Source organism: Bos javanicus, chromosome 25 (assembly GCF_032452875.1).
Source record: "Bos javanicus breed banteng chromosome 25, ARS-OSU_banteng_1.0, whole genome shotgun sequence".
Classification (NCBI taxonomy): domain Eukaryota; kingdom Metazoa; phylum Chordata; class Mammalia; order Artiodactyla; family Bovidae; genus Bos; species Bos javanicus.
The window spans coordinates 24843206-24866346 of record NC_083892.1 but is presented as its reverse complement, the minus strand read 5'-3'; the positions used below and the strand labels follow the sequence as shown (position 1 = coordinate 24866346).

Genomic DNA, 23141 nt, shown 5'->3' with positions numbered 1-23141 from the left:
GTCTCCTGCATTGGCAGGCAGGTTCTTTACCACTAGTGCCACCTGGGAAGCCCCAGAATGTCAGTCAGTTCAGTTCAGTTCAGTCGCTCAGTTGTGTCTGACTCTTTGCGACCCCATGGACTGCAGCAGGCTAGGCTTCCCTGCCCATCACCAACTCTCAGAGTTTACCCAAACTCATGTCCATTGATTCAGTGATGCCATCCAACCATCTCATCCTCTGTCATCCCCTTCTCTTCCCGCCTTCAATCTTTCCCAGCATCAGGGTCTTTTCAAATGAGTCAGTTCTTCATATCAGGTGGCCAAAGTGTTGGAGTTTCAGCTTCAGCATTAGTCCTTCTGATGAACACTCAGGACTGATTTCCTTTAGGATGGACTGGTTGGATCTCTTTGCAGTCCAAGAGACTCTCAAGAGTTTTCTCCAACACCACAGTTCAAAAGCATCAATTCTTTGGCACTCAGCTTTATATTCCAACTCTCACATCCATACATGATTACTGGAAAAACCATAGTTTTGACTAGGCATACCTTTGTTGGCAAAGTAATGTCTCTGCTTTTTAATATGCTGTCTAGGTTGGTCATAGCTTTTCTGTCAAGGAGCAAGTATCTTTTTATTTCATGGCTGCAGTCACCATCTGCAGTGATTTTGGAGCACAAGAAAATAAAGTCTCTCACTGTTTCCATTGTTTCCCCATCTATTTGCCATAAAGTGATGGTACTGGATGCCATGATCTTAGTTTTCTGAATGCTGAGTTTTAAGCCAAATTTTTCACTCTCCTCTTTCACTTTCATCAAGAGACTCTTTAGTTCTTCTTTGCTTTCTGCCATAAGGGTGGTGTCATCTGCATACCTGAGGTTATTGATATTTCTCCCAACTCGTGCTTCATCCAGCCCAGCATTTCGCATGGTGTACGCTGCATATAAGTTAAATAAGCAGGGTGACAATATACAGCCTTGATGTACTCCTTTCCTGATTTGGAACCAGTTTGTTGTTCCATGTCCAGTTCTAACTATTGCTTCCTGACCTGCATACAGATTTCTCAGGAGGCAGGTCAGGTGGTCTGGTATTCTCATCTCTTGAAGAATTTTCCACAGTTGGTCGTGATCCACATAGTCAAAGGCTTTGGTGTAGTCAGTACAGCAGAAGTAGATGTTTTGCTGGAACTCTCTTGCTTTTTCGATGATCCAACAGATGTTGGCCATTTGACCTCTGGTTCCAAATACATTTGTTTAAAAAGGAACATCACAAATAAAAAAAATTAAATAAAATAGAACCCCTCTGCCACTGCTGTGACTGGGGGCAAGTATCAAGATGCCATGGACATCTCATAAAGTAAATGCAATCCAAACCATGCAAAGGCATTAGATTATGGCTGTACATGTTTTCTGAGGGAAGGCTCTGAGCCTGCAGGCCCTTCTCTGTTACAAAGAAGCTCAGCTGACAAATTTCTAATTTATATTCATTCAAAACTTTGATAATAGTTCCATGTATTTTGGTATCTAGTATTACTGATAAAAGTCTAGAAAGTTTATTATTCATAGTGCTTTAAAAAAGTATTTGAATGAGGCTTGAAACTTCTAATCCAATTCTGAGGATTTAAATACTATGTTGTTAAAAAAAAAGCAGGAAATTAACATGTGATACAGCATTATTAACTAAAGTACAGATTTAGTTCAAATGTCAAATAAATAAGTAAATAAATCTTCTTAAAAAAAAAAAAAAGCTCAGCTGAGAAGCGACTCTTGATAGTCAGTGTCAGGAGGGAGTGACCATCTCGCCCTGAGATTCAGTCATTTAAGTGTGTTTAGAGGTATCTCGAAGAGTTGGACACGACTGAGCGACTTCACTTTCACTTTTCACTTTCATGCACTGGAGAAGGAAATGGCAACCCACTCCAGTGTTCCTGCCTGGAGAATCCCAGGGACGGCGGAGCCTGGTGGGCTGCCATCTATGGGGTCGCACAGAGTCGGACACAACTGAAGCGACTTAGCAGCAGCAGCAGAGGTATCGCCTAAAATCTCACGTGCCCCACCCCTGGGAAACAGATGTGGTCCACAGTTCTTCCTTTATAGATGAGAAGCCACGTCTGAAAATAAACTCCCTGCCTGCACACTGGGAACCAGGGGCCTGGAGAGGTGGAAAGACTGGTCCCTGAACAGAGCCATGACCAGCCACGTCCAGGTGGGGGCTGCTGTCTCCATCTCACACCCCAGAGTCTGAGTCTCCACCCACCCGAGTACCAAGTGGTCACAGAGAAACCCCGAGGGGCACCCACTCACATCCGTGGGGTCATTTTCATTTGAGATGTTGACCAGGTAGGTGAGCTCGGAGTACAGGAGGTTATCAGAAGGGTACGGGTTGTTCCACGTCAGCAGCCACGTGTGGGAGATGTCGGCGTGAACCGTGAGGTTTCTGGGGGCCGGTGGTTTCACTGTGGAGAAGGAGTGGCTGGTGAGGGGTGGCTGGGGCGACGGGAGGAGGTGGGCCCATGCAGGCATGTAGACAGTTCAGGTTCTCAGTCACCACCACCCCCGCAGCACATCAATGGGAAACCACATCGATTTAGTCATAACAGAGAATTATAACCATATACCCGATTCTCATGTTGCTAAAATCCTACTGAGCACTGATTGTTCTTCTTGTTTAGGTGTTAAGTCATGTCAGACTCTTTTTGCCACCCCCCATGGACTGTAGCCCACCAGGCTCCACTGTTCATGGGATTTCCCAGGCAAGAATACTGAAGTGAGTTGCCATTGCCTTCTCCAGAATATCTTCCCTACCCGGGGATCGAACCTGAGCTTCCTGTACTGGCAGGCGGGTTCTTTACCACTGAGCCACCAGGGAAGTCCACTGAGCGCTTCAGTGGTAATTAACTACCTTTTCACAGTGAATGCAAAATGGATAAGCCAAGTAACCTGAACTCTGGCTTTTCCACTTTGATCCTTCATACTTCTGGCCACATCTGTGTACTGTATTATTTACTAAGCATTTTTCTTTATTTTGATTCATGTGTTTTAAAACTTCATCTCTTAAAATGATCATACCCACGAGATCACAGGTACATAATGAGCATTAAAACTCACTCAGTCGTGTCCAACTCATTTCAACCCCATGGACTATAACAGTCCATGGAATTCTCCAGGCCAGAATACTGGAGTGGGTAGTCTTTCCCTTCTCCAGGGGATCTTCCCAACCCAGGGATCAAACCCAGGTCTCTCACATTACAGGTGGATTCTTTACCAGCTGAGCCACAAGCGAAGCCCAAGAATACTAGAGTGGGTAGCCTATCCCTTCTCCAGTGGATCTTCCTGACCCAGAAGTTGAACTGGGATCTCCTGCATTGCAGGTGGATTCTTAACCAACTGAGCTATCAGAGAAGCCCCTAAAATCAATATGCATGTGTAAAAATTATTTTAATTGACAGATTCATTCATAGGTCAATTTAAATCACTCCCACCCCACCCTGGATATGAGAAATCCCTTCAGGAATTGCTGATGTAGTGGCGAAGACTGTGTGCTCTGTGAGAATACTGCCTCTACCATTTAATAGCTGTGTGACCTTAGGCAGGTTACTTGCCTTCTCTGAACTATGTACTTTTTTTCTTCTCAATTGCAAAATAGGGGTAATAACTGTCTTTGAGAAACCAAGGCTCAGAGAGGTAACACGGCTTGCCCAAGGTCACACAGGAATAAATGGTGTTTTAAACTCCTGTTACTACACTCCAGCATGCTCTCCAGGGATTCCTGTGGGAACTCTGGGTATCAGGATAAGGACAGCCTCCCATGGTCTACACTGTCTAAAGCAGCAGCAGCTGAATAGTCAACAGAGGGTGGAAGGATGGTTCCCAATTCAGTTTCTGACCTGCAGCAAGCATGCCTTCCACCAAACATACCTCATTCAACACGTTGATCTGGGCACTTAAATTCTGAAGGTTGAAATATCTGAACTCAACGGGGCCTGATGTCCTCTTGAGCCCAACTCCATTTCAAAGATGGGAAGACTGAGGCCAAGAAAGGGGCACGAACCCCTTCGGATTTGAGAAAAGCTAGGAGGCTGCTTGGATGGCCCTTTCCCCGGAATGAAGCCTGCCCAGCACACTGCAGGAATACCTGCAGCCCCGCCCCGCCCCGCCCCGCCCCGCCCCTCCACCCCTCCGCCCCGCGCCCCGCCCCACCCCACTCACCGTGCTCGCTGGGCTTGAAGGAGCTGTTCCACAGTAGCTGCTTCCCTGCCCACAGGTCCAGCTGGTAGATGTCTTGTCTGACTGGGTTCTCTATCAGCATATGGCATACGCACACCGTGCCCCCCACACCTGCTCTGTTCTCGGGGACACATGTGTGGTTTCTGCAAACACAGATGTTGCATTAGGCTGGGCATGTGGCTCACCGGCGTCCCCGGGACATGCCTCAAGAAACCACAGGCCCTTCCAGCTTCCTGGTCACCCTGCCTCAAGGACCAGATCTGGGGACCTGGGATCCCAGTAGCTGGGGTGTGGTGGGGACAATGGCCTGGGACCACCTCCCTGCTGCCCACAGCTCCTCATCACATCCACCGTGGACTTTTATCCACCCCTGTCCCCAGGCTTGGACCCTGAAAGCCAGTGAAGGGGAAGAACCCATGGCATAAAAGAATTTGTAATGACATGTGTGTGTCCTAGTGCCTCTCCGGTTGCACTGTCTAGCCTGGGCACGTGCCCTGTGCCCCACAGCCTAATCCTAATGTGCCACCCAAAATAGCCAACCCCACATCTCATGGGCTAGGCCAGCAGCTGGCAAATGTTTTCTGTACTGGACCAGATACTAAATATTTGTGGCTTTGCAGGACATACCCTTTCTGTCCTAACTATACAACTCTGCTGATACAGCACAAAAAAGCCCCAGCCATAGACAATACATAAACAAATGGGCATGGATGTGTGTCAATAAAACTTTATTTAAAAAACATGGGTGGTGGGCCAGATGTGACCCATGGGGCAGTTTGCAGATCCCCAGTCTAAGCCAATGTGCATACAGAAGCACAGTCGGTAGCCCAAATTGGGGAGCCACATTGGGTGTACTCAGTAGCCCACATAGAGTATGCTGTATATCCCATTGTGCTCCATACCTGTATGTCTTGTGTACTAGGTCATGTCCTGGGTACCACGTGCAACAACAGCTAGCCCTGTGTACCATGGGATATCCCAGGGAACCAGTGAACTGGAAAAACATTCCAAGTTCCATGGTCCACCAATCATTGCAGTGAGCTCTATCACTACACTGCACCCCTAAACAATGGTCTAGCCTGGAAGTTCTCAAAGTGTGGTCTGGGGTTCCACTGGGTCTAACAGTTTTCATAGTAATACTCTGACATCAGCCGTCATTTCCACTGTTTTTCTCTCACAAGCTTAGGGTGGAATTTTCCAGAGGCTACATGATCTGTGGCCATGTTGTTGCTCCGACAGCCTGTTGAATGTGAACTTGTTGGTTCTTGTGATTTAAATTTTCTGTTTTAATTTCTAATACAGAAAATATCAATAGATGTAAGTTACCCAGGCTATATCTATTGGAAGGACTGATGATGAAGCTGAAGCTCCAATACTTTGGCCACATGATACAAAGGGCCAACTCAGTGGAAAAGACTCTGATGCTGGGTCTCTTCCTGAGGGCAGGAAGAGAAGGGGGTGACAGAGGATGAGATGGTTGGATGGCATCACTGACTCAATGGACATGAGTTTGAGCAAACTCTGGGAGATAATGAAGGACAGGGAGGCCTGACGTGCTGCAGTCCATGGGGGTCGCAAGGTGTCAGACATGACTTAGTGACTGAATAGCAACAACAGCTGATGTCAGACTAAAGCTTTTAGGGTCCTCGCTAATTCTTAAGCGTTCAAGAGAATCCTGAGACAAAAATGTTTGATAACCTCTGATCTAGTCCAGAATTCCACCACATCCACCTGCCAGGTGCCTTGGTGACACTGAGCCTGGAGCACCACAATGCACTCATTGCCTCTTACCCTGCACCCCAGGGCACCTCATCTCTACGGTGCCCAGTCAAGCCCCCAAGAGCTGAATTTAGCACATGCATTCCAGGGCACCACCTAGGCCAGATGAAATCCAAGGCAAACCCTCCCCAACGCCCAGCTCCAGCCCAGGCTTACTCAGAGTAGTAAAAATTCAGCTGGTAGGACAGGTGGAGCTCGGCTCTGCAGTTGGTGGGCCCGGCCATCTCCCACTCACAGGTGGAGTTGCTGATGTAGTCCGAGAAGCAGGTGGGATCCTGAAGGACCCTCATGCTCCCTGGGGAGACACAGGAGACCTCTGAGCAGCTGGAGCCCGACGACCAAGAGGGATGAGTCAGAAACCAGCCCACACAGGACCAAGGGGCCCATCGCACAACAATGAAACCACTGTCCCAGGCACAGTCCCTACAGAGCGGGGGCCAAGACCGGGCTCTGGGAGTTTCCCAGCTAGCACTGGGATGATGCCTGCAGCTGAAGAAATACCCTCTGGGACAGGGTCCATCAGCGGGGACAGACCAAATGCACTTTTATCATCTGCAAACTCAATGACCTGCCCGTGGCTGAATTGAAGGAAAAACATGTCAGTCTGGGGATTGCTACCCCACCACCACAGGCATCTATCCCATGGTATGGGTTGGGGGAGGCACTATTTTCCACTGACTTGCTCCCTGCCCCCAATCTATTCCCCAGCCCTCTCTGTGTTCAGGAGGCTGACCCTCATGGCCTTGTCATCCAGACGCCTTGTCCTCTGGCTTGGGCCAATGCTGAAGGACCGGATGAGAGGTTTGGGGGACTTCTTCCAGCGAGTTTGTTGGCAGAGCTGGAATCTGAACCCAGCCAGATGAATGCTGGGTTTGCCAAATCATCAGGGAGCTATTGCCCTGCTCTGGGTGGCCATGCCTGGCCACCAGGTGCCTTCTGGCTCCCACGCTCAGTACCAGGCCCCTCCCAGCTCACATCAACTTGCGTTTGTTCACTGGATAAAGGAGTTACCACATTAAGGAGAATCTTGCTGTTGTTTAGTCGCTAAGTCATGTCAGACTCTCTTGTGACCCCACAGACTGTAGCCCACCAGGCTTCTCTGTCCTTGGGATTTCCCAGGCAAGAATACTGGAGTGGGTTGCCATTTCCTCCTCCAGGGGATCTTTCCAACCCAGGGATCAAACCCGTATCTTCTGCACTGGCAGGTGGATTCTTTAACACTGAGCCACCAGGGAAGCCCAAGGAGAGTCTAAATGTCTAATAAATATCCCAAACGCACCTCATGTCCAAAACTAACTCCTGATTCCCCGCCCGCTCCAAATATCCTCTGCATCTCATCAATGACAACTGTGTCCCTCCCAGTCACTCAGGTTAGAAATACTGGAGTCATTCTTGCTACCTCTGTCTCTCTCATCTCAATTCCAATCTGCCTTCAAATCTACCTTCAGATGGATCCAAATGCCAATTCCCGCCCCCTCTGCTCTGCCCGTCCCGGCCCCACCCGTCTCACGGTGCCTCCTCCCTGCCTCCCAGCTCCCACCCTGCTCGGGCCCCCGCTTACTTAGTTGTCTTCACCTCTTCCCTCCTCCTGCTCACTGACTCCCCTACGTCTGCCTCGTTTGGTCTCTCCAACACTCCAGGCAGGCTCTGGGCTCCGGGCCGCCACTGAGAACACTCCTAACCTGGACGTGTGCTCGGCTCCCCATTTCCCTCAAATTTTTGCTCCACTGTGACTCCAGGCAATTTATTTTACTTTTTAATTTTTAAATTGAAGAACAATTGCTTTACAGAATTTTGTGGTTTTCTGTCATACATCAAAAAGAATCAGCCATGGGTATACCCATGTCCCCTCCCTTCCTGAACCTCCCTTCCATCTTCAAATCACAGTCCTCCCCCTCCAGCCAGCATTCCGAGTCCTCCCTCATCTGCCCTATTTTGTCTCTTGCCACCACCTTCTGAATGAATTTGAGCAAAACTCTGGGAGACAGTGGAGCCTGGCATGCTGCAGTCCCTCGGGTTGCAAAGTCAGACACAACTTAGCGACTGAACAACAACAGCAGCACCTTCTAAGGTAGCCTTTCCCGTCTCCAGGGGATCGTCCCAACTCAGGGATAGAACCTGGGTATTGCAGGCAGACTCTTAATACTAAAGTGGGTAGCCTATCCCTTCTCCAGTGGATCTACCTGACCCAGGAATTGAACTGGGGTCTCCTGCATTGCAGGTGGATTATTTACCAGCTGAGCTATCAGGGAAGCACCTAAGGATCTTTAGAATCTCCTTAATATTAAGAAGCATTTGTCATCAGCTGTCCCCTCCCACTATCATGCGGTCTCCTCAAATCTTTGTGTTGTTCTCTGATTATCCTGGGGGCCTGGTGCGGAAACAATCCAAAGGTCTGCTGAATGAAGGAAGGCACAGATGACTGACGGGGGGTTACTTACCAGAGCCGGCCACCCATAACAGGATCAGGCAGCTCACTGGGAACAGGAGTACAGAGAGAAGCCGCCCCATCTGGAGATCCTATGGTGCCTGCTGGGAGCAAGTAATCAGCTTAGCGGTTTAGCACTGACTCGTGATCTCCCAGCCCCATCAACCCAAGGGCAGCTTTCAGAGCTTACCTCCCTCCAGACTTGACCCTCCCCTGGCCAGCAACAAGCCTTCCACACCCCCCAGAGCTCTGTCTACAACCACTAAACACAACACACCCGCACAAAGCCCAGAGTCAGAGCCACAGAACACCTGTCCCAAGATATGCTTCTTAAAAGAAACCCCATTGTCTGTTAAGTTTGAGCAAACCCCTTAGACTTCTGCAAATTCATAATACACATTAACATGTGAAGGTTCTGTTAAGTCTCACAGTAAAGGAATCTATCTTTCTTCATTTAACCCAAGGCTTACAAAATTTATTTCCAGATCTAACCTTCATTTATGTCTGTGTGTGTGTGTGTGTGTGTGTGTGTGTGAAAACCCCAATTAAGCTCTGGAGCAGTTTACAGTTCCTTGAAATATACTTTCAAAGTGTCAATCTTTAGTGTTCTTGCCTGGAGAATCCCAGGGACAGAGGAGCCTGGTGGGCTTCCGTCTATGGGGTCGCACAGAGTCGGACACGACTGACACGACTTAGCAGCAGCAGCAGCAACAGAGCTGGTTAAATAAATGATGGTACCCATGCCAGGAAGTATTGTGTGCTGTGCTTAGTCACTCAATTGTGTCCGACTCTTTTGCGACCCCACGGACTGTAGCCTACCAGGCTCCTCTGTCCATGGGATTGCTGGAGTGGGTTGCCATTTTCTTCTCCAGGGGATCTTCCTGACCCAGGGATTGAACTTGCTTCTGTGTCTCCTGAATTGTAGGTGGATTCTTTACCCACTGAGCCAACAGGGAAGTCCCCATGAAGTATTAGGCAGCCACTGAAAGTGACGCTGCTGAGTGTGGTAGATTTACTACATCCATGGCTTAGTTCTTCACTCCTCCTGTACCCATGTAACTTTGCAGTCCCTTGGACAGCAAAGAGATCAAACCAGTGGATCCTAAAGGAAATCAACCCTGAATATTCACTGGAAGGATTGTTGCTCAAGGTGAAGCTCCAATACTTTGGCCACCTGATGCAAAGTGCCGACTCACTGGAAAAGACCCTGATGCTGGGCAAGATTGAAGGCAAAAGGAGGAGGGGACGGCAGAGGATGGGATGGTTGGATAGCATCACAGACTCAGTGGACATGAATTTGAGCAAATAGTGGACAACAGGGAAGCCTGGCGTGCTGCAGTCCATAGGGTCAGACATGACTTAGCAACTGAACACCAACAATCTTGCGGTGCTCCCACCCCCATCAGCACTCCGGGTAGGGTGTTCTCCCCAACCCTTAAACCCTGGCCTCAGCTATGTGACTAGCTCCAGCCCGTAGGACATTAGCAAAAGTGATGCACAGGGAGACATGCTGTTGCAGGGCCGCTGCCTGGACAACACGCCTGGGCTAGACTCTGGGAGTATGCTGACATGCAACAGCCCCAGCAGTTTCATGCTGCATTAGGGAACAGGCGGCTGCCCCATTTGGGAGAGTGAGGTCACTTGAGTTAGGTCAAGATCAGCAGGGCTGCCTGGCCAACTGGAGGCTGACCTTGGATGCACTAGTGAGATCAGCCCAGCAAAATCAGCCAAGCCCAGGTAAGCTGCCCCCGTGAGCTTGAGCTAAAAATGTCTCTTGTTACATGCCCCTTGAGGTTTTGTGGTCAGCTGTTACACAACACTATTGCTGTCCCCCCCAGTCGTTACTCCACCACCCTGACTTCTAACCCCTGGATCGCTTTTTTGCTGTTTACACAAATGGAATCGTGCATCACCCCTAGTGTGTTAATGACATCCCATAATCCATGATCTGTTGTTGTTCAGTCACTCAGTCGTGTCTGCCTCTTTGCAACTCCATGGACTGCAGCATGGCAGGCTTCCCTGTCCTTCACCATCTCCTGGAGTTTGCTCAGACTCATGTCCATTGAGTCGGTGATTCCATCCAATCATCTCATCCTCTGTTGCTCTCTTCTCCTCCTGCCCTCAGTCTTTCCTAGAATCAGCACCCAATCCATGATTGGGGAATAAAAATTAGAAAATGTGGTTACCCCAAAGAAAACCTAATTCATATCCCCCCAAATCACAAGGCCCAGCAAGAACCCCTTACGTACTGAAATCTATTCTTCCATATCTGTTCTATAAAAACTGAGAGATAAATATAAATTTTATTTACCAAAATAGCAGCACCAAATACATGCTAAAGCTTAAAACTTAAACTTACTACATCCTTTAACATCATTCCAGGCCACTAGATCCCCAGCAGTTAATTAGTGGTATTCCATTGTGTGGCCATTGTCAGATTTTAGCCCTTATTTATTATGTTTATTACTTTGTTACTATAAACAGCGGGGTTTATGAGCCCTTCCTTGGAGAACCATCACCATACATTTCTCTGATTATTTCCTTAACTTTAAATACTTGCTCTGTGGCTTGGGACAGAGCAAATTGCATAACGCCCCTGTTCCTCGGTTTCCTAATGCATCAGGTGGGGCCAGTACGCTCCATTTCACTGGGATGTTATGAGGATCTTTTACAAATTAATTAATTAATTAGGCTGTGTAGAGTCTTAGTTGCAGGCATACTGGAGCTTCTCTCTAGTTGAGGCCTGTGGCATATGGGATCTTATGCCGTCCAAGGATCGAACCTGAGTTCCCTATATTGGAAGGTAGATTCTTAACCGCTGGACCACCAGGGAAGTCCCTGTTGTGAGGGATTAAATAAATCTACACAGGTGGAGTCCTCAAACAGTGACCTGAACAAAGTAATGGGTCAAGTAATGTCAGCAGTTATCATCACTAAGAAAAGCGCTCAGAAGCCGACTCCCGACTCCCGAGGGGTCACGGAGTTTGCAATTTCCTCCTACCACTCCTGACGCGTAATGCCAAACGCCCTCTCAGAAGCAATAGACTGGGATGGCTCCCCTGGCTTGACTGTGCGCACCCACCCCGCCACCGGCTAGCACCGCAGCGGTCTCTATGTGGGGGTCCCATCCGGAAAAGCAGCTGCCAGGTCTCGGGCTGCTTCAAAGTTCATGCGCCATTTACAGAGTTACTCTTTCAGAGTTTTGGCTCCTTTTACTGCTCCGTGGAAAAGATACTAAGATCAACCTCACAGGTATGTTGCAAAGAGGAAGTGAGCTGTGTACCTACAGCACCTGGCACAGAGTCGGAAGCACGAGATGGGCCTAATACCACGCCAGGAGCCCCAAGCTCCGTCGGAAGCTTTCCAGTGACTTTGTCCCACTTGAAATCCCTCCACAGCGGGGCCCAGTCTCCCTCTGCACCTGGCTCCGCCTCCCTCTGTACTTGGCCCCGCCTCCTCTCCACCTGGCCCCCACCTACACAGGCACTCCTGCCCCACTGGCCACCTTCACCTCCTGCCACCACTCTTCAAACACACCAGGAACTCATTCTCATCCCCATGCCTTTCCTCTCCCTATCCTCATTCATTCTTGCACACTCTCTTGTCTCCCTCTCGTGTATTCATTTATTTATACATTTATTCATAATGAATAAACGACCCCTTAATACTCGAGTACTTTATCAAGAAACGCAAGGACAGTCACCAACATAACTACAATAGAACCATCAAAAGCAGGAAGTTAACACGGATGCCAGCTAACCCACAGACCCTATTTCCATTTTGCTAATTGCTCCGACGATGCCCTTTTATGCATCTGAGGACCATGCCATCCCAGCGCCCAGGGCTTGGCTTCTAAATATTATTCTGCACTGACAGAAACCAGAGCTCCTCGGAGAAACAGCTGACTCTAGGAGCAGGGAAAGTACACGGAAAGCTTAGAATTGTTGTGCCAGTAAGGGCGGGCTCCAAGAATGATGAGGACCTCTCGAAAAGACAGAGCCAGCTAGAATGGGTGCCCACTGGCCAAAACAGGCAAAACTGGAACCTCATAATGAATCTTTTAGTAAGCAACTGTAACCCTTAAGAGGTAAAATAGGGGTGCAGAAGTCTAAGGTGATAAAGATGAGTAAGTGGGGGGAACGGACAGCTCTACTTCACCACGGCAGCCTCCAAGTATCTCCCCACAAACTCATATTAATTATTATGAATTAATGAGTCAAATACTTATTAATTAACTATGCACGAATGCTAAGTCGCTTCGGTCATGTCCGATTCTTTGGGACCCCATGGACACATAGCCCACCAGGCTCCCGTGTCCATGGGATTCTCCAGGCAAGAATACTGGAGTGGGTTGCCACGCCCTCCTCCAGGCAATCTTCCTGACCCAGGGATCAAATCACGTCTCTTAGGACTTCTGCATTGACAGCCGGGTTCTTGACCACTAACACCACCTGGGAAGCCCCATTAATTAACTTTATAACTTTAGATATTTTGTATACAGTACTTTATATATATAGATGTATATATAATTGTATAGAGCCTTATACACAGAAACCGGGCAGATACCACCTTAACCAAATGGTGTGTGTTGACATGGCCAGGGACAAATCAAGGTCACGAGCTTTCGGAAAACAATGCTCTCGGAGGACCACAGCATCCCCTCCCTGGGGGCCTGTCCCCAGTGCACGAGTCACATGGAAACGAGGAAATGTCAGACAAGCCTACTTGAAGGGTGGTCTGTATAGTAAGTGGCCTGTACTCTTCAAAAAGTGCCCTGGGCGAAAGGCAAGGAGACTGGGAGACTTTCTCCTTTCAATTGTCTATCTATCATCCCAAAAGCCCAGACAAGTGTCGTGTACGATCAAGCTCCTGGTACCTAGGACAACGCCTGTGCTAGGAAAGCATGTACAAAGCATGAATGAATTCACTTTGGACATGATCTGGCGCCTCTGATGGGCTCAGCACAGGGCTGAAAACTTTCCCTAGGGGAGACTTGGTATCCACCTGAACTGGCCTTCCTGGCAGAGCTGCTGTGAAGACCAAGGAAGGAGGGATGGGAGTGGGGCGGTAGGGCTGTGATGCTGGTTTCCTTTGCCTAGTCCGCATAATCTTCCCTCTCGAAAGATCACAGAGATCCACAGCATCCTGTGGCAGAGATGGCAAAGGGGTCACTCCAGCCCAAATTTTGAGTAAAGAGAAACAGAGAGGTCAAGATGCATGTCCAGGGTCACACAGCAGAAGGCTAACGTGGTGAAGTCCTCTAAAATGGTGTGGGAGGGCAAAGCAAGCCCCTTTCAGGGAAGACTGAACTATGACATGTACAGCGGGCAGGGTGTTACCTTTGATCTGTCTTGGAGGGCACATCCAGGCGTATGTATGTTCGCACACACACCCACATACGCACACCGACTGGTTTCACAGGGACAGCGGGTGTTGCATCTCAGGGGAAAACGCAAGATGTGATGTGCACGTCTTCACACGGCACAGATGGGGTGGCAACAAGGGCTCTCTGAACATCACAGGGAATGAAAGGCAAAGGTGCCGAGAAGAAAAGGAATGAAAAGGGATAATTAGCAAGCAATCAAGGTAAGGCATGTGTCAAGAGGAAATAATTTCAAGTCCCCACCCTTCACTGTGGTATTCCTGAGATTGGGGTTGGGAGCCCAGTCCAAATGCCAACCCAAACAGGGGTGCCTGCCAATATTCCATTTCTCACACGCTGCCGTCCAGTTTCTGCTTGTAGTCCTCCATGGACGTGGTGCTCACTCCCAGGTCATTTCTGAGCAGAGCCTGACTGCTGGAAACAGCTTCTTTATCCTAACCAAGCATTGTGTAAACAGAACCCTGCTTGTCAAGTATTCACTCGACCCTTTGCCAAGCGCACTAGAGTTATTACTTTACTGACTCAGCCGGAGAGCCCTGCAAGATGGGTTGTTATTCCCACTTTCTTCCTAAGGGAACTGAGGCCAGAGAGGTCAAATAACTTGCCCATCAGATACCACAGCTAGAGAGAGGGCAGGGCAAGGGTCAGAATCCAGGTCTGCTGGGGTCTGGGCCCAGGTACCTTCCAATATACCAACTCCTTCAACTTCTCCTAGAACCACAGACTGAACCCAACAAGATGGAACGAAATGAGCCAGGAAGAGTTGGTTATTCTGCTTCCTTCTAAACTTTTTACATAGATTAATTCAATAATCAAAAGAGTCCTTCCAGCTAAAGCCATATTAACAGAAATATGAGAGCCATGACCAGGGACGTGACAGTACCCAACTGTAACTGCATCCCTTTGGAAGGAATCCTGCTGATTTGAAGCTTGTTGAGAGGATGACAACCGACACAGAGAGGGCCCCAAAACCCCAGAGGATCTAGCAGGCCCTTCCCTAAAGGGCTCTGTGCTCCCATCTCCTGCAGCCTCATCATGCAGTCAACAAATATACAATATTTACCCCAATATTTAAACAAGCCAAGTTTCCTGGAGTGGGTAGCTATTCCCTTCTCCAGGGGATCTTCCTGACCCAGGGATTGAACCTGGGTCTCCTGCAATGCAGGCAGATTCTTTACTGAGCCACCAGGGAAGCCCTAAACATCACATATATATATTCAGTTCAGTTCAGTCTCTCAGTCATATCTGACTCTCTGCGACCCAATGGACTGCAGTACACCAGCCCTCTCTGTCCCTCACCAACTCCTGAGTTTATTCAAACTCACGTCCATTGAGTCAGTGATGCCATCCAACCATCTCATCCTCTGTCATCCCCTTCTCCTCCCACCTTCAATCTTTCCCAGCATCAGAGTCTTTTCAAATGAGTCAGTTCTTCACATCAGGTGGCCAAAGTATTGGAGTTTCATCTTCAACATCAGTCCTTCCAATGAATATTCAGGACTGATTTCCTTTAAGATGGACTGGTTGGATCTCCTTGCAGTCCAAAGGACTCTCAAGAGTCTTCTCCAACACCACAGTTCAAAAGCATCAGTTCTTCAGTGCTCAGCTTTCTTTATAGTCCAACTCTCACATCCATACATGACTACTGGAAAAACCATAGCCTTGACTAGACGGACCTTTGTTGGCAAAGTAATGTCTCTGCTTTTAAATAGCTGTCTAGGTTGGTCATAACTTTTCTTCCAAGGAGTAAGCATCTTTTCACTTCATGGTTGCAGTCGCCATCTGCAGTGATTTTGGAGCCCAAGAAAATAAAGTCTCTCACTGTTTCCATTGTTTCCCCATCTATTTGCCATGAAGTGATGGGACCAGATGCCATGATCTTTGTTTTCTGAATGTTGAGCTTTAAGCCAACTTTTTCACCCTCCTCTTTCACTTTCATCAAAGGCTTTTTAGTTCCTCTTCACTTTCTGCCATAAGGGTGATGTCATCTGCATATCTGAGGTTATTGATATCTCTCCCAGCAACCTTGATTCTGGCTTGTGCTTCATCCAGCCCAGTGTTTCTCAAGATGTGCTCTGCATATAAGTTAAATAAGCACGATGACAATATACAGCCTTGACGTACTCCTTTCCCTATTTGGAACCCATCTGTTGTTCCATGTCCAGTTCTAACTGTTGCTTTCTGACCTGCATACAGATTTCTCAAGGGGCAGGTCAGGTGGTCTGGTATTCCCAACTCTTTAAGAATTTTCCACAGTTTGTGGTGATCCACATAGTCAAAGGCTTTGGCATGGTCAATAAAGCAGAAATAGATGTTTTTCTGGAACTCTCTTGCTTTTTCAATAATCCAACAGATGTTGGCAATTTGATCTCTGGTTCCTCTGACTTTTCTAAAACCAGTTTGTACATCTGGAAGTTCTTGGTTCAGGTACTGTTGAAGCCTGGCTTGGAGAATTTTGAGCATTACTTTACTAGCATGTGAGATGAGTACAATTGTGCGGTAGTTTGAGCATTCAATATTTAAAACAGCCCTATGAAGTAGGTACTATTATTTTTTCCCATTTTCATATGAGGAAACCAAGGCTCAGAAAAGTTTGGTGACTTGTCTGAGGTTACAGAGAGGTGACAGTCCTGGGATCTGAACAGGGGCAGTCAGGATCCAGAGCCTTTGCTGGCTCTTAACTACTATAGGTGTTTAGACACCGGAGTCCTCAAAGCTTTGGAGGTCACTGACTCATCTAAACATCCGTTGCAAACTCCAAGATCTTTTCCTAGAAAAGCGCAAACATTTAATTTTGCATTCCATCTTAGTGGTTCACACAGAGGTTACTTGAGCTTGCCTGCTTGGGTGCTAAGTCATTTCAGTTGTGTCCAACTCTTTGTGACCCTATGGACCATAGCCCGCCAGGCTCCTTGGTCCATGGGATTCTCCAGGCAAGAATACTGGAGTGGGTTGCCATGCCTTCCTCCAGGGGATCTTCCCAACCCAAGGATCGAACTCACGTCTCCTGTGTCCTGTACTGATAGGCAGGTTCTTTACCACTGAACCACCAGGGAAGCCCACTTGAGCTTGCTGAAGCCCAAGTAAGGACTCCAGGTCAAAGGCCCTCCTATAGGCCATGAGCAGTGTTTGAGAATCTCTGAATAGGGTCATGTCAAGCTTTTTTCCAAAACCTAGTTTGGAGGTAGGGAGAACAATGGAATAAGGGGAAGCCAGGGGTGGGGGGGCAGTGAGCAGTTACTACAAACATGAGTTACCCCATCTTGCACCCCATGTTGCCATCTTGCACCCCATGTCACAGCCAGAATCATTTTAAAATTGGAAACCAGGCTATGATCTGCTCACTTCACTGGCCTCTGGCTCCTGAAAGATGTCTTCACTCGGAGGGGTGGGGGGGAGTGGGCCACAGAGCCCCAAGGGTTCACAACCCATCCCAGAACAGCATCTCTGACTCAGCATCAGATCCAAACCCCGGAATGCAAACAGCCAATCCAAAAGGGTACACGCTGTGCGATTCCATTTATGTAACGTTCTTGAAATGATCAAATTATGGAAATGGTGAATAGATGAGTGGCTGCCGGTGGCGGCGGGAGGGCGTGGCAGGGAAGGAGGGAGGGAGGGGGGTGTGCCTATAAAAGGCAACCCGAGGATCCTGGAGAGGGAAAGGGCTGTTCTGTGTCTCACTGTGGTTGTGGAGACAAAACCTGTGCACGTGATAAGGTTAAACTAATAAGAATCAGGCTAACAAAATGAATAAAAAGAACATGTGTGTGTGTGCTTGCCTGTAAACACATGCAGACAAGCACAACAGGGGCTATCTGAGGACGATCAGGGGATTCTATCCACGTCAATATCTTGGTTGTGATATTGAACTCCAGTTTTGTAAGACAGTATTACCTTTCGCAGAAAGAGTATAAGGGACTTCTCTGTATTATTTCTTACAACTGTGTGGACGAATTCTTTGTTTTGTCGTGTTGTTGCTTAGTCGCTCAGTCATGTCTAACTCTTTGCGACCCCATGGACGGTAGCCCACCAGGCTCCTCTGTCCATGGGGATTTCCCAGGCAAGAATATTGGAGTGCGTTGCCATGCCCTTCTCCAGGGGATCTTCCCAAGTCAGGGATCAAGCCTAGGTCTCCCACATTGTAGGCAGATTCTTTACCTTCTGAGTCACCAGGGAAGCCCTCGTTCTTACAACAATTATCATAAAATTAAAAGTTTAAGAAAATGCACACACAAAAAAATCCCAAATCCCCGTAATGATCTGGATCCTGAGACCCCAGTACTGTTCCCTCCTATTCCTGCTCCGTTTCCCCAAGCGCCTTTCATCCCAGTGGCCTTCTGAACACTCTGATGTACTCCTGTCTCTTTGCTCCTTTGCAGCCTACATATCAGGAAACACCACGCAATGAGGGCTCACGTTACCTCTTATCTAGGCACCTTGTTTATTTCTGTCATGCACTTATCACCACCTCTAATCATATCACTGAGGTTATATGTGTGAATGTTTATTTTATTTCAGGATGTGGATGGCAAAGACACAAAGCTTTGGTAACAAAAATGTTTTTAACTTTCCCAGATCAAAACACACCATGAAGAAAAAAAGCAAGCAAGCAAAAGATTAGCAAAATAGTAGCAATCTGCATTCTAGAAAGTGAAGGGCCTTCATATATAAAGTGGTCTTACAAATCGATAAAACAAACATCTTTTTGAGAAAAACAGCTGTGGTTATTGCTTTGTCCCCGTGTCTAAACAATGCCTGACGTGTACACGGTGTGTGCTCATGAAACATCTATGAAATGTTGGTTGAAATTCAACCACAGTGAAGACAATAATGTTTTTAAACATGGAGTATGTATCAAGCCTCTGCTCATTCCACTTGCTATGCATATATAATGCTTATTATGTGCTTGCAGGACTTGGTTCTAAGTGCCTATAACATACTGAGCAATTTAGTTCTCACAAGTACCGTTAAAATCCCCAGTTAAAAAAAAAATCTTTTTATGTTATTTCTTATTTGAATGACATTTATTTTGGTCATTTTCTACTAAATTCAGCTATGTTCTTTTTTCTTATTTTTTTTGTTTCAATTTTTAAAATTTATTTTATTTTTTAATTGAAAAATAATTGAATTTTGTTGTTTTCTATCAAACCTCAACATGAATCAGCCATAGGTATACATACATCCTCTCCCTCTTGAACCTCCCTCCCATCTCTCTCCCCATCCCACCAATCCCCATTTTAATGATGAGGCCACAGAGGCACAGAGAGGTTAGCGCACTTGCTTGTGGGCACAGAGCTAGGATCTGAATCCAGGCAATCTCACTCCAGAACCCATGCACCTAACCACTCACTGCCTCTAGAAACACAGTTCCTGAAGCCCTGGCATGCAGCGTTACCAGTCCCGCTGGCCAGAGAGGAAGCCTGAAGCCTCAAGAGGACAAGTGACAAAGCCAAGGTCACAGAGTTAGGAAGCAGCAGAGTTGGGGGAAGTCTGAGCCAAGAAGAGAGCAGAAGCACCCAGAGTGTGCGGCAGGAGACACACTTAACTCACTCTTTTGATCTGGGGGGAGATGAGCGGTGAGTCCTGAAATGTCAGAAGCCAGCAGGGGTATGGAAGTGACCCGTCTGCTTGACCCGTCTGCCCGTCCTGAGCCCAGCGGGGTGCACAGGCCTCCTACTCCTCTTTCCTCTCTTGGCTGCGACCCAGTGAAGGGAGGGGTGGTGGTGGAGGGGGTGGATCAGCGGACAGGATGCAGCCAGCCCCGTGACAAGGAGCACGTGGAGAGGGAGCCCAGGACAGCAGGGCCGTGGGGGGACCGCCCCTGGGAGCTGCTGACTCCTGAAACTTCACAATCTGAAGCTGGCCGGCAGCTTCCCTTGCTCTCCGGGGCAGCTCAGCCGGTCTGGCAGGGGGCCAGGAGGGAAAGGAAGACACAGCCTTCCCAGAACTGCTGCCCAGTGAGGGTTCCCGGAACCAGTGGCCACATCAGCTGCCCCACCCAAAACAGAGGCTGGCCAGGCCAGGGCCCCGAGATGGCCTGGGCTCTGCCTGCCTGCCCCACTCCCAACCCGAGAAGGGAGGGGAGGGGTTGCTGGTTGGAGGGCTGCTTCTGCTGCCACCAGGAGCAAGAATCACCTCACTCAAGAGCCTGCCAGGCTCCCTGTGTACCTACTGTGTGCTCCAGGCCTCACCAGGCTCCCTGTGTGCCTACTGCGTGCTGATGTCCTCACCAGGCTCCCCATGTACCTACTGTGTGCTCCAGGCCTCCCTAGGCTCCCCATGTACCTTCTGTGTGCTTCAGTCCTCACCAGGCTCCCCAGGTACCTACTGTGTGCTCCAAGCCTCACCAGGCTCCCTGTGTGCCTACTGCGTGCTGCTGTCCTCACCAGGCTCCCCGTGTACCTACTGTGTGCTGATGTCCTAACCAGGCTCCCCAGGTACCTACTGTGTGCTCCAGGCCTCACCAGGCTCCCTGTGTGCCTACTGCGTGCTGCTGTCCTCACCAGGCTCCCCGTGTACCTACTGTGTGCTGATGTCCTAACCAGGCTCCCCAGGTACCTACTGTGTGCTCCAGGCCTCACCAGGCTCCCTGTGTGCCTACTGTGTGCTCCCATCCCCACCAGGCTCCCTGTGTACTTACTGTGTGCTCCTGTCCTCACCAGGCTTCCCGTGTACCTACTGTGTGCTCCTGTCCTCACCAGGCTCCCCGTGTACCTACTGTGTGCTCCTGTCCTCACCAGGCTCCCTATGTAACCTACTGTGTGCTCCTGTCCCCACCAGGCTCCCCGTGTACCTACTGTGTGCTCCCATCCTCACCCACTCACTCGTGCCCCACGTATTTTTTTTTTTTTTCATTTTTATTTATTTTTGGTTGCACTGAGTCTTCGTTGCTGCTCGGGGGCTTTCTCTAGTTACAGCAAGCAGGGGCTACTCTTCCTGGTGTGTGTGGGCGTCTCACTGTAGTGGCTTCTCTTTGTTGCGGAACACGGGCTCTACGTGTGTGGGCTTCAGTACCTGTGGCACATGGGCTTAGTTGCTCCACAGCATGTGGAATCTTCCTGGACCAGGGATTGAACCTGCATCCCCTGCACTGGCAGGCAGATTCTTATCCACTATGCTACCACGGAAGTCCTGCCTCGTATATTCTTGTTGCAGGTGCTTTCTTAGCACTTACTATCTGCCAGCTACTACAGATGTGAAAAAGGACATTCATTCATTCATTCATGTCTTCCTCCTTGCCTTTAACAAATATTTGAGCCAGAAGAAAAGTTACTGGAGGATCTGGGGCACAGAGGTGAGACTATCAAAGGCTCCCTCTGGCCTGGGGGGTCAAGGGCAGAAGCAGAGCCCCATGAGGAGGCCACTGGACTAGCCCAGGTACTAGGCGCCAGGTGTGCCAGGGTTGTAGGGAAGAAGAGGTAAGAATAGGTTAAATTCTAGATCTGATTTGAAGGTAGAGTCAACAGGCTTTGCTGACAGAATGGAGTTTGAGGGCTGGGGCAGAGAAAAGGGGATTAGAAGAAGTAAAAAAAAATGATTCTGAGGGACTTCCCTGGTGGTCACAGTGCTTAAGAATCCGTCTGCCAACGCAGGGGACTTGAGGTTGACCCCTGGTCCGGGAAGATCCCACAATGCCGCAGGGCAGCTAAGCCCGTGTGCCACAAGTACTGAAGCCCACGTTCTGCAACAAGACAAACCACCACAATGAGGAGCCTCTGTGCAGCAACAAAGACCCAGCACAGTCAATACAAAAATAAATAAACAATTTTTATAAAATGACCCTGAGGGCTTTGGCCTGAGCCATTGGAAGGATGGAGGTGCCACCCACCAAGATGGAGTGGACTGAGGTCAGCCACCATCAGATACGTAGAAGGCTGTGAGGGTGGAGCTGTCAGTGCTGAGGGGCCGGGAAGGTCCCCCTGGTCCCACAGGGTCGGTGAGGGCGGGTGGGATGGGTAAATGAACAAGACTCGCCCAGGGGAGGGGCAGCGGTGTGTGGAGAGGAAGGAAGAACATGTCCCAGAAGGCACGTGGCCCCGCCAGGGCAGGAAACCTGCTTCACCTTCTGTAAGGAGAAACCTAGCCCCGCACCTGGCACAGAGCAGGAATGCCACAAATGAGCCTGTGTATTTGACTTTATTCCCGTTTTTACACTGATACAGTGCTTCCTTAGTGCAGGGCGCTGATCTAGGATGCTTAAGGACCCCTGTGAGATGAATACAATGATGAAACCCATTTTATAGTTTCTGAAGGAGCCTAAAAGGAGGAAGGTGTGGTCTATTTCCCATCCCACAAGACAGGCCCTGGGCTGCAGCGATGGGTAAGGGTCCTCCAGCAGGGCAACACTGTCTACCAGGGATGGTAAGCAATTCAGACCCCGTCCCCAAGGCAATAGGGAGCCACTGAAGGCTATTAAGCAGGAGGGGAGCTGCTTTCCAGAAATTTCACTCTGACCTGTGTGTGAATGACCACAGGAGCAGCTGACACAGGAGCGGGTACTGCCGGAGCTGCAGAAGAGCAGGCAGCATCAGCTCTGTCTGGGAGGTGGACGTGGCAGAACCTGGTGATGCCTAGTGGCTGGGAGCGGCAGGTGGCCTTGGGCTGGGGCACGGACGGATGTGTGGATTGTGGGGGAATGCTGGGAAGAGGTGTGGTGTTGCTGGGGAAGATCACATGCTTTGAGGCACTGTGGACTTGGTGGGTCCAAATGGGTGATGGACCCAGGAGGCATCCAGGAGGCAGTATGTCCGAGCAGCCCAGAGCTCAGAGGGAAGGCTCACATTGGAGGAGACAGGTTTGTGGGTCATCAGCTGTGGCTCAAGCCCAGGGTTCGCTGTGCAGAGTGAGACACAGCCGCATCTGGGGGGCAGGAGAGGGCTGGGGACTGTGGACCTCCTTCATGGGACTCACTTGGGCCAGACTCCCAGAGTGAGGGTCACCATCTCAGGGACGGGCTGGCATCCTACTCCAACAGCCACTTTATGGCAATGTGGACACTCAGGTTGGCTGTGGACACGGTGAGTGCAAGTGTCCACAGGAGAGGCATCTGGGTGACCCCATCTAGCATCCTGGAAGCCACGCCCATCCTCAGAAGGTACCAGAGCCCCCAGGAAGGAAGCTGAGACTGAGGGACCTGTGTGCAGACATCACCTGCTGAGCCAACAGCCAGCCTCCATCACTCTACAAGACCTTCTCCTGCTTCGTGTCTCTGCCCACACTATCCTCATTGCTTATCACTCACGCACACCTGCTGTGTGCTGTCCAAACCCGCCCCCCCACCTGGAGAAAGCCAGCTCCTACAAGGCCAGAGGCTATGCCCACCCTGTTCGCTGCTATAGCCCTACAGCC

The 23141-nt window shown here is 49.2% G+C and overlaps 1 protein-coding gene across 7 annotated transcripts in view; it reads right to left on the bottom strand.

The window, feature by feature from the left end:
• Nucleotides 1-23141, bottom strand: part of IL4R (interleukin 4 receptor) — a 50253-nt gene that overhangs the window by 15319 nt on the left and 11793 nt on the right. The window contains exons 2-7 of one of the 7 annotated variants that reach the window (XM_061401483.1): nt 13747-13916; nt 10321-10538; nt 8421-8508; nt 6136-6274; nt 4183-4343; nt 2278-2429 (exon numbers count right to left, since the gene is read on the bottom strand). In XM_061401483.1, the coding sequence (XP_061257467.1) occupies nt 2278-2429; nt 4183-4343; nt 6136-6274; nt 8421-8490 (522 nt within the window). In that variant the 5' untranslated portion in view covers nt 8491-8508; nt 10321-10538; nt 13747-13916. Of the gene's footprint in view, nt 1-2277; nt 2430-4182; nt 4344-6135; nt 6275-8420; nt 8512-10320; nt 10539-13746; nt 13917-19343; nt 20384-23141 lie in introns of those variants that run through there. The other 6 variants (XM_061401481.1, XM_061401482.1, XM_061401480.1 and 3 more) reach the window with 6 other exon arrangements.